At 41.2% G+C, this 11,747-nt stretch overlaps 2 protein-coding genes across 6 annotated transcripts in view; both read left to right on the top strand.

Moving 5' to 3' along the window:
- Window positions 1-1,283, top strand: part of TMEM62 (transmembrane protein 62) — a 34,627-nt gene extending 33,344 nt beyond the window's left edge. For 3 of the 4 annotated variants that reach the window (XM_024997500.2, XM_059890365.1, XM_059890366.1), the window contains one exon: window positions 431-1,283. In XM_024997500.2, coding sequence (XP_024853268.1) covers window positions 431-757 — 327 coding nt within the window. In that variant the 3' untranslated portion in view covers window positions 758-1,283. The remainder of the gene's footprint in view (window positions 1-430) is intronic. The other variant, NM_001205497.1, reaches the window with a different exon arrangement.
- A 100-nt stretch (window positions 1,284-1,383) lies between these two features.
- CCNDBP1 (cyclin D1 binding protein 1) lies at window positions 1,384-11,728 on the top strand. Of its 2 annotated transcripts, none has more exons than XM_005211612.3 (11): window positions 1,384-1,594; window positions 1,768-1,827; window positions 2,152-2,231; window positions 3,958-4,039; window positions 5,026-5,122; window positions 5,301-5,368; window positions 5,950-6,026; window positions 6,380-6,657; window positions 7,920-7,980; window positions 10,135-10,181; window positions 10,438-11,728. In XM_005211612.3, the coding sequence occupies exons 1-11, from the start codon at window positions 1,486-1,488 to the stop codon at window positions 10,550-10,552; spliced, it is 1,074 nt and encodes a 357-aa protein (XP_005211669.1). In that variant the 5' UTR covers window positions 1,384-1,485; the 3' UTR covers window positions 10,553-11,728.
- Window positions 11,729-11,747: the final 19 nt, after the last annotated feature.

Consider the following 11,747-nt stretch of genomic DNA (forward strand, 5'->3'; position numbering starts at 1 on the left):
TGAAAACTCATATTGTAGTTATGGTTGGATTATAATCTTAAATCTTCTAGTTTGTATTCTAGTATTCATTATATTACTTGAATTACAAATGCAAAGTAAAGAAAAAATACTGATATCCAAGTTCCCCCCTCTCTGCCAAAAAAAAAAAAGAGTACTGTATATATGTGTGTGTGTGTTTGTACATAAACATATATATTCATTTCTAAACTTAAACATTTGAGAGCTTCAACAGAAATGAAATGACACTTGCCTTTAAGATGAACAAAAGGATGCAGGCAAATAAACAACTAACCACACAAGTGTGATTAAAGCATAAAGTATCAGTTAATGAGAGAAAGCAACATATTTTTAGTAGCCACCAATAATGTGTTAGTGAGACCTGACCCCACCAGGGCTTAGTAAGCTAATGGTTCTGTTCTGTTCTTTCCAGCTGGTGTTTTTTAACATCCCCTTGATGGTTTACGTGTGTTGGATTTTGCTGCAGCGGTGCTTTGGTCACAGCTTCAGGTCTCATCTCCGTCAAGGAAAATACTTGAAAATTATACCTGTTCACCTACTTATGTTACTGCTGTACATCTGGCATATTTATTCCTGCTACTTTCTTCATGTGACATATGGCACTCTAGCTTTATTATTCTCCCCTTTACGGACCTGGTTGACACTGGTGACACCTGTTCTCATTCGTTGTGTTTGGACACTGAACGCTGCTGAGCTTGGAACCTTCATAGTGCAGTTAAAAAGCCACTTGAGCTCCTGAAGTCTGTATTTCCTCATCCACCTCTGTAGCCCAGGCCTCTGCCTCAGCAGCAGGCGAAAGGCCAGTATTGGTGGGCAAACTTCAGGGAGCTGCTGTTCTTTGGACACCTGGGAGTTGGGGGGATTACCTACTACTGATTCTTGCAGAATGGACTGCAGAAAATTCTCTATATAATGCCATGATTCCTTCCTTCCCCAAGAAGGTAAAGGGTTGATTTACTTTTGTGAAGAGAAAGCTTTTATCTAGGAGATCCACAGAGCAGGGGCTGGCGGATATGGGAGTATCTGAGGCCCACTCAGTGTTTTTTAGATACCTCATGTAAAGTACCTAGCACAGTGTTTGGAACTTGGCAGCCTGTAAGGAGGCCACTTTAGGGACAGGGAACGTGCAATCTTGGACCTGACCCTGACTACCCTTGATTAGTTCCTAGTCCTTTTTTCAACAGGATTATGGGCTCTCTGCTTCCTCAGTCGGGGGTGTTTTCAACTAATCAAATACCAATAAATGAATGATGAATAGGAAACAACTCCGTCTGGGTCTTGCCTGTGTCGCTAGGAGCGGGAGTGAGGCGGAGCTTTTGAGAGCGGAAGGGGCGTGACTGGGTTTCCGGGGCGGGACAGGTTGTTGCCGGAAGCGAGACCTTGGCCTGGAAGAGGAGCTGCGACAGCAGTGCGGCTCCGGAAGCTGTAGTGGGTGCTTAGTACTCTGGCTCCTAACGCGGTACTGGGATGGAGAGCGCAGCTGTATCTGCAGCCCCAGACGCCACCCTGGATCCGCCTCTGGAACAGCTTCGGCACTTAGCCGGGGAGCTGCGGCAGCTGCTTCCTGGAGTGCGGGGTGAGCTGACGTAGTGGGGACGGGCGACCGCAGGGGCGGACTTGGGTGGGAAGGGGCCAGGCCTTGGCGGCCGCGGCGCCGGGTCCGAGCGGAGGAGGTGGGGCCGGGAGGTCTTTCTGCTTACCTGTGCTCTTTCGTTTGTCGCCGCCCGGCCCACACCCCGCACCCACTAGTCGGCGAAGCCCAGGAAACCACCAAGGAGTTTGATCGGGAGGCCTTTTGGAGAAGATTCAGTGAGTGCTTCTCCTATTGGTGACTGCTGTCTCTCATCTCTTCCCTACTCCTTTCCTTCCTGCTCCCCCCCCGCCCCGTACCTCCCCTCCCCCCCCCGCCCCCCCAGCCTCTCTGCGGGGATACTCTTCCTTACCTATCCTTGGTACCTTCGAGGTTGAAATATAAAACACTGGTTTTTGGAGGTGTTTTTGAGACGTCTCAGTGGGCATGGGTGGAGAGGGAACGCATTATCTTCAAAGTCCGTGCAGCCGTTGCAGCCTTGTCCATTTGGCACTAACATATTGGCTCTTACCACCTGCTCTGTCACCCCCCCCCCCCACCAGATGAGGCAGCTGTGACAGTGTCAAGGGAAGCCACGACTCTGACCGTAGCCTTCTCTCGACTTCCACTGCCATCTCCACAGGTGGGCTTCACTTTTCTAGAATTCTTGTGCTGCTCAGTATTCCTTAGGAAACCTCTCATTTTCTTTCCACCTTTTACACTCAAATCTGGGTATTTAATTTCCTCATCTGTCGAGTAAGATGAAGGTTCTCACACCACAGGATTGTTCTGAAAATCAAATTGTCAGATGCAGTAGTTGTCATGGGGTAGATGGCTCTTCTAAATATTGGTTCATTCTGAGGTTCATCCTGGTTACTTCCTTTCTGACATTTTTAAAAGTACTTTCTATTTGCTAAGTGTTTTCACATACATGATCCCTTTCTGACAGATGAACAGACAGGCTCAGAGGCTCAGTTTAAGGTAGATAAGTAGTGGAGCTAGGACTTAAATTAGGTTCCATCTGATACCTTTTCTATTATACTACATAATACTCTTTTGTACTGAATTATTTTTATACTTAATTTTAATAATGTAGACAGTATAAGGTTCAAAAGGTATCAAAGTTAAATGTGCTAAAAAGTTTATATCTCCTGTCTCTGGTTCCTTTTGTATTATTCCATATATATCCTATGCATATTCACACTTAAGTGCATATGGCTTCTTTTTACACAAGTAATAAGTGTTTCTGTTGAGAAATCAGCTGGTAACCTTATGGGAGTTCTCTTGTATGTTATTTGTCACTTTTCCCTTGTTGCTTTTAATATTTTATCTTTGTCTTTTATTTTGGTCAGTTTGATTACTCTGTACATGCTCAGGACAGTGGTTTTTTCATAGATGAAAAATTAGAATATAGCTTTATATGAATTATATATATTTGAATCACAATTGCTTTCTTAGGATCTCAGCACATTAATTCTGCCAAAGAATGGGTTTTTTTTTTTTTTTTTTTTTTAATTCCAGTCCTCGTGGTATTTTTACAAAAATTATATGTTTGGATGTTGAAACAATGTCAAATTGGCATAAAAGTTTCTAAGTACTCTCAATCTTTGTACCTATCCATCTCAGACTGGTAACAGATCATTTATGGACTGGCACCAATCTGTAGATCACATTTTGCGTAGCACTGGCTTGAAATTTAGCAGAGCAGTGAGGACAAGGAAGATAAGAAAAAGCCAGTGACTACCTAGAAGGAAAATAGTCAACATTGAGCATTGTAGAGTACATGCTGATTTCATTTAGGTATACTGAGATTCTGTTAGAGACAGACAGAGGCAGAGAGATAGACAACTGGTTAATGGTCTAAGATAGCGCTGACAACTTTTCCGTAAAGGGACAAATAGTAAACATTTTAGGCTTTGCAGTCCAGCTACTCCACTCTGCCTCTGTAGTGCGAATACTATTATAGACAATATGTAAATGCATGAGTGTGGCTGTGTCCCAGAAACATTTTATTTGCAAAAACTGGCAGTGAGCCTGATTTCGCCCTTGAGCTCTAGTTTGCCAACTCCTGGTCTAAGATATGGTGAATATCTCAAAGCTGATCACAGATATCTTGGGATATAGAGTATCAGGGATGTTTTTCCTACAGTTTTTTCTTGTCTTACTGAGTTTCTGCTCAGTATCTGGTATCCAGCTAACTCCTCCCTGGTATGTGATGAGAACAGCACAGGGCCTGATACATAATAGGACTTCAGAAAATGTTTGATGATGCTGTACAGGTGTCTGCTCTTTTCCCCTGTAGATGGCTTGACCACATTGATCTAATCTATTTCTTTTTTTCTTTCTGAAATTGGCTTGTCATCTCATAGGAAACCCAGAGGTTCTGTGAACAAGTGCATGCTGCCATCAAGGCAATTATTGGGGTGTACTATTTGTTTCCCAAGGATCAGGGTAAGCCACTCCATACACATACGTGTTCAGTTTATGGGGTAGATCTTTACTAATGTGACAGCTTATGTCCTGAGAATTTTACCTTTTCCTCGATTTGATCATGTAATGTAACTTTCTCCCATTAAGTGCAGTCAAAGGTAGTTATATAAGTGATCTCCATAAGTAAGCCTTTGTGCTAAAGTTCAGATACTGTGTTCTCATGTCCCCTGCCTTACCCACTCTTAACATTTTTAATTCTCACTGGCTTATCCATCTCTAATGGATTATAATCACCACAGATACTGCTTGGTTATCAGTGCCATCCCCAGGCTCCTCCTCCTCATCACATGCTGTTTCTGAGCTCCCTTATAGGTTACCAAGTGGCCTCCAGCTCTGCCTGTATCTTCGTGTCTTGATTATTATCAGGTTACAATTACAAATGAATACCTGTCTCATGGAGCTTCAGGGTTACTCATGTGGTTTAAACTTGAAGTGTTTTATCCACAAATGTCAAGAAATCACTATTTTAAAAAATATTTATTATTTTATTTATTTGGCTGTGCCAGGTCTCAGTTGCGGCAGGCGTGCTCTTCAGTCTTTGTTACGGCATGCAGGGTCTTTAGTTGCAGCACGTGAACTCTAAGTCGTGGCATGTAGGATCTAGTTACCTGACCAGAGACTGAACCCTGGCCCCTGCATTGGCAGCGTAGAGTCTTAGCCACTGGACCACCAGGAAAGTCCCAAGAAACTACTTTTTAATGAATGAATACAAGCCGTCATGGAACAATTTTGTTCCAGATCTCTTTTGGAAAATACCACTAAGGAATGGTGGGAGGAGCAAGCAAATGACATGGGGATACACATAAGACCTGGGTTTTGTGTTGGCACTCTGGTTAAAGCATGTGGGTGCACATTACCTCAAATTCTGTAGGGCTTAGATTCTTGGGAAGACTTTCCAGACTTCTGGAAAGATGGACAGGCTGCTTAGTCTTTGGGTCTGGCTATAGGCATCACCCTGCGAAAGCTGGTGCGGAGCGCCACTCTGGACATCGTGGATGACATGGCTCAGCTTGTGGAAGCACTTTACATCAATCCAGCTCAGAGGTAGGGATGCCACAGCTGGAGTTATTGGGTAATGGGGTTCTTTGCTTCTGGGAGGGGGGAAAAAGTCATTTTAACAGCAAAGTTACTGATAACTGAGATTAATGACCCAGCAGGAAGGACCTTTGAAGGAAACAGGAACCCAGGTTATTGATATATCCTTATTGATTTCTTTCAGCAGCCCTGAGAACCTGATTTCCTACAACAGTGTCTGGGATGCTTGCCAACATGTACCTCAGATCCCAAAAGGTGGGTGAGAGTGGAAAGTAGATGTTGACTCTGCTGGCCAAAGCTGACAGACCTCACATCTAGCTGCCAGTTTTGTAGTAGTATGTATTTTTACTTACGTAAAGAACTTAGTGAAATAGGTCTAGTTTATCACCAACATGAAAATATAGGTATTAATTCTTTTTGCCAGTCTTTTTAGTTCACGTAATTTCTAAACTCAAACACCCTTTGGCTGTGGCTCTGTCTCCTGTTGAACAGATGTGGTTTTCTCTTCTGGTCCTGCCCCAGGGGCAGTATTCTGGGGACTCTGAAGCGGTTATGGGGTAGAGCCTGCTAGGCCAAGAGCAGTGGTCATCCAGGGGTACCATGCTGAGAAACATCATGTGACTATTGTATTTCTTCCTATGGTGAATGACAGAAAGCTTTTTAGCCCCCTGTCTGGGCACCCAGAGGATGTATATGAGAAGAATTTTACATTCAACTGCTGCCCTTGTTCACTGTCCTTGGCACTCCCTTCAGATGAGAACACTGTTGCTTTTTGCAGACTCCAGAATTGTTGGGATTCTCCACTAACTGTAGTGCTTCTCATTCTTCACTCATAGATAACAAAGCTGCAGCCCTTTCAGTGCTGACAAAGAGTGTGGATCTTGTGAAGGATGCCCATGAGGAGATGGAGCAGGTGAGAGGACCTCTTTCTTTGATGGTCATTGGAAGGCCACTCTGTGTCTAGTAGATGAGGATTGGTTTTAAAGAGAGAAGATGTGTCAAGCGTGGACCACGTGGGTCCCCCCTCACTCCCATCCTCCATCTCCCATCTCCCCCCGCCCCATGTGGGGGTTTAATTTGTACCATTCCTCTCTGTTCCATTGCTGTACTAGGAGAGTTAGAACAGCATGTGTGAGGTGATTCAGCTCTGTAGCCATTTAGGGAAATAGCTGGCTGAAGTTTGGGGACAACTCAGATATGATGCTAAAAGTATTAATACTTTTTTTTTTTTTTCCTGGCATTCACATATATCCTGTTGTATCTTAGGCTGTGGAAGAATGTGACCCTTATTGTGGCCTCTTGAATGACATTGAGGAGGACAGCTCTGATAACCATGTTGATGAGGATATATTGGGATGTCCAAACAATCGGGACTCATATTGGTCAGAGGAAGACCAGGAGCTCATAATCCCATGCCTTGCCCTGGCAAGAGCATCTAAAGCCTGCCTGAAGAAAATCCGGTTGTCAGTGGCAGAGAACGGGAAGAAGGATCAGGTGGCCCAGCTGGATGACATTGTGGACATTTCTGATGAGATCAGCCCTAGGTAAGCGTGACCTCCACTCAAAACATGCCAGCAGCAGCATTCTGATCTCAACTTGTGCTGTCACCTGAAGGTTTTTCCCCATCTTTTTGTTTTGAAAGTTTTCACACCTGCCGGAAGGGTTAAAAAGTATTGTAGTGAGTACCTGTGCTTCCGTCTAGGTTCACCTGTTGTTCACTTTTTTTTTCTGTATTGGTTTATTTCTCTGTAATTAGATGTGCCTTTTTAAAAACTGAAATAGATGTGCTCTTTTTATCCCTGAACCATTCGTGAGTAAGTTGCAGACATCAGTGATGTTTTTCTCTGAATATTTCAGCATGTATTTCCTAAGAACAGTTTTACTCTTAGTATTACATTGAAGAAATTTACATTGAATATGTGTTTGTGTCTTGCAACCCTGTGGACAGTAGCCTGCCAGGTTCCTCTGTCCATGGAATTCTCCAGGCAAGAATACTGGAGTGGTTTGCCATTCCCTGATGATAAAGATTATACTGAATATAATTATAGTATCTAATATTCAGATTTCCCAAATTGTGTCTAAAACGTCTTCTATAGCTTTTTTGTTTGTTTGTTTTTTTAATTCAGGATTCTGTCAAGGGGTCATACTGCATTTGGTTGTCTTCTCTTTGGTATCTTGCAACTAAAACAGTCCCTGTCCTTTTTTAGCTTTTTTTGTCATTGACATTAAAAATTTTTTTTTTATTTTCTTGACATTTTTAAAGAATCCAAGTCAGTTGCGTTGTAAAATATCCAGCAATCTGGATTCATGTGGTTGTTTTCTCGTAATTATATTCAGGTTAAACGTTTTTAGCAAGAATATCACTAAGTTGAGCGTTTCATGCTTTTCATTGCATCATACGGGAGAGGCACATGGTATTAGTCTGTCCTGTTTTTGGTGGTACAGCACTAACTTGATTGCTTGATTAAAAGTGGTACCTACTTTAATGGCATTCAGGGATGAAGCCTGGCAATAGCAGTTATTAAACTTATGGTTTCAGATCCAAACATTTTCAAATGAATTAATAATGTCCCATCCTACTGGTCAAGGGAGTTCCCCCCACCCTCAACTTCTTAGTAAAACAGGGTATGTATGTGTTCCATAAATACCAGTTGAATTGGTTATTTCTTGGTTGCCCAGTTTAAGGAACTGATGCATTTCTGGGAATTATTTCCTCACTCGTTGCATCCTTAGTTGTGTCCTGGAGACCACCTAGTTGAGCTTTGTTCCTTCTTGGTTAATGGTTATTTTTTCTTTCTCCCTTTAGTGTGGATGATTTGGCTCTGAGCATTTACCCACCTGTGTGCTCTTTGACTGTGCGAATCAATGTAAGTACTGGCTTTAAGGGAATAGCTGCAGACCTGATTGGTAGAATTTCAGTAATCACTGGTATTTCCTTAAACTGTGGGGAATATGTTTATCTGTTACACTTGGATGTAAGTATGGTAGTAAAGTCACCATGTGTTTGTGCTTGATAAATATTTATTGAATTTGAATTCTGACAGCAATGAGCTCTGATAGTACTGTCTCTTCCATAACCACTCGGGTAATTGTTAAGAAAAACCCAAAGACCTTAGAGGGGCTTCCTTGGTGGTGCTAGCGGTAAAGAATGCACCTGCCTGTGTGGGAGACTTGAGACATAGTCTGATCCCTGGGTCAGGAAGATCCTTTGGAGGTGGGCATGGCAACCCACACCAATATTGTTGCTTGGAGAATCCCATGGATGGAGAAGCCTGGTGGGCCACAGTCTGTAGGGTCGCAAAGAGTCAGACACAGCTGAAGTGACTTAGCATGCACGCACCCAAAGACCTTAGAAAACCATGCCTTGAGAGAAAGTCTTAATTAGTACAGTGCTTTGGGATTCTTTCAACGTGAAATTACAAGTTTCTAATTTCCAGTATAGGCCAAAATAGATGAATACTCTATTAGAGTATTCTCAGCAAAGAGTTGGACACAACTGAGTGACTGAACTGAACTGAACTGAATAGAGAATTCTATAATACAAAATATTAGAATATATTTAATATCTATTCTAATTCTATATCTATTCTCTATTCTAATATCGATATATTATGTGATCTAACCATAAGTGGTCATGAAGGGTTAAGCTGTTTATAAAAATCTGATTTTATTGTTTTCTTTGAAGTCCTAGGTCCTGTGCTAGAGTTCTGTTCTCTTGTTTTTTATAAACTTTAAGTTATTATGTCTCATTTTATTGGAAAGAGAAGTACAATTGCAGATAGCTTATATTTTACCATCAGATGTATCAATCCTAATAATATTTGGTAAATTAGATTGTGGAAATTATTAATAGAGTCATCAAATGTATCTTCACAATGTGGAAACACCTTGGAGTAGAATTAGGATCTTTTTGGACATTAACTTTTTTTTCACATTCACTTTTAAAAAATTGACTTCTGAAGAAATAGACATCCTTAGTAATACGCCATGTCAGTTACCTAAAAGCAGTTTTAAGGAATGAATGGTATATTGGTAGGATACATACATCCTCATGTTATCTTGTTATTGGCATTCTTAAAATATTAAGTTTTAAAAAAAACCAAGTTGTTTCTGCTGTATATATCCTAAACTATCAGCAGTTAGGACAATTTTAGGTTATATTTTTCCTTTTTTTGTTTTCTTTAAAAAAAATTTAAATATAAAAAAGCTTATAAAGATGCTATGGCAGCAGTATTAATAAGATTTTGCTAAATAGAAAAGAGTCCATGATCCTGCCACCTAATCAACATTTTTGTTTTTGATTGTTTCCTCCAAGGTTTTTTTTTTAATGACTTCGTATTACTTGAGTATTAAAATACTGTAATATTTTAACTTTGCTCCTTCCTTTTTTCTCACTTTCACTTTTAAAAAAATGACTTCTTGTCCCAGCTCTGCTGATAGTTCAGGATATGTATAGCAGAAACAACTGTTTTTTTTTTTTTTTTAAACTTACGAATTTTAAGAATACCAGTGACAAAATAACGTGAGGATGTATGAAAGCAACCAATGTACCATGCATTCCTTAAAATTGTTTCTAGGGTAACTGACATGATGAATTGCTAAAGATGTTTATTAAGTCAGTTTTTAAAAAGCGAATGTGAAAAAAAAGTGGGGGAAGAGAGCTAAAGTATTAAATATTTTAATATTCAAGTAAAATATTTTAGCTCTTCTCCCCCCTCCCCTTTTTTCCTCCTTTCCGTTTTTTTCCTCCTTTCCTTTTTTACCCCCTAAATATTTGTTTTATTTGTTTGGCTGTGCTGAGTTTTAGCTGCACCCCGAAGTATCTTCCATCTTTGTTGTGGCATGCAGGATCTTTTAGTTGTGGCCTGTGGGGTCTACTTCCTGACCAGGGATTGAACCCAGGCCCCCTGCACTGGGAGCTCAGAGTCCCAGCCGCTGGACCTCCAGGGAAGTCTCCTCTCCTTCCCTTTTTGTGGTAGGGCTCAGGGTGAGTAACTTCTCTTGTTTCTTTTTTTTTCTAGTCTGCAAAACTTGCATCTGTTTTAAAGAAGGCACTCGAAATAACAAAGTGAGTATGAAGACTTATCCCCAAATAGCTTTTTGAGAATAAGCCTGTACAGCCATTCTCAACTCCCAAACCCCCATTTCAAAGAGTAGAAAGTGATTGTAGTGTTTTTTTTCAGCTTTGTTTATGGAGCAGCTGAGTTGCTGCAGAGAAACTTGCCGTCTTTTACTGTAGTTTTCCCTGTGCTCCCTTTTGAGGATAGGTCTTTTCCTTGACAGTATAATAAATTTAACTTCTCTTTTTCCCATTGCATTTGCAGAGCAAGTCATGTGACCCCACAGCCAGAAGATAGTTGGATTCCTTTACTTATTAATGCTGTTGATCATTGCATGAACAGAATCAAAGAACTCACTCAGAATGAAGTTGAATCATGAATTTTCAGGCTCCTTTGAACTGTCTTCTCTTTCTTACTGTCACAGCCGAGCTCTGATGTCTGCTTTTAGAATGGAGCTAGGATGCTTTCTGGATTGGAAGGGAGTTCCTATCTATACTTACTAAGAGACACAATTACCAAAGTTTGGTGATTAGGCCAAACTGGCAATTATTTATAAACCATATGAGTATGATATATTTTTCTGTGCTAGATACAAAAGACAATTACATGAGTTTTTGTTATTGAGTTGCCTCTCAGAGATCCCTGGGGAAGCTGCCTTATTCCCTATTCAATAAAATGTGTCATTGTCAAAGATATACTTTAGCATGTTACTGAATATAATTATTCTTACCAGCAAGTTCTTTTGAATGTTATTCCAGTTTGTTCCATTACTGTATTGGTATTGAAGGGCTTCCCCAATGGCTCAGTGGTAAAGAATCTGCCTGCAATGCAGGAGATGAGGTTCACTCCCTGGGTTGGGAAGATCTACTGGAGAAGGAAATGGCAACCCACTCCAGTATTCTTGCCTGAAAAATTCCATGGACAGAGGAGCCTCACAACTGAGCACACAAAAGAGAGTTCTGTTGGTACTGAGCTTGTGAAAATTATTAAGTGTGTTAGTTGCTCAGTCACGTCTGACTCTGCGACCCCATAGACTGTAGTCTGCCAGGCTCCTCTGTCTTAGTGATTTTCTAGGCAAGAGTACTAGAGTGCTTTGCCATTTCCTTTTCCAGGGGATCTTCCCAACCCAGAGATCAAACCTGAGTCTCTTATATCTCCTGCATTGGCAGGCAGTTTCTTTACTGCTAGTGCCACCTGGGAAGCTGGAAAATTAATAAAGTGAAACCTTATTTAAAATGGAGTCGAGAGGCCAGAAGGAGGAGCTCTCACACAGTGTTACTCTAGGTAAATAACAGGAAGGATTGTCAATTATAGATAGGAATGGTGTACATTTTATCTCCTACAGGAAATTGACCCTAGCTACTAAGCTAATGAGAACCCCTCATCACCCTGAACTCTCGCTTTCCTCCATGAAATTTTGTTCAAAACAACTGCTCCCAACTTCCTCCCTTTCCCTCTGTTTGTGGGACTTAGCTGTGGCTTTTACTATAGCTGGCTTGACACTAATTGCAGTTGTTTGTTGTTCCCAAATAAATCCCTTTTGCTGGTAAAATAACTGGCTGTTTCATTTTTTA

The sequence above is a fragment of the Bos taurus genome, chromosome 10, assembly GCF_002263795.3.
Source record: "Bos taurus isolate L1 Dominette 01449 registration number 42190680 breed Hereford chromosome 10, ARS-UCD2.0, whole genome shotgun sequence".
NCBI lineage: Eukaryota > Metazoa > Chordata > Mammalia > Artiodactyla > Bovidae > Bos > Bos taurus.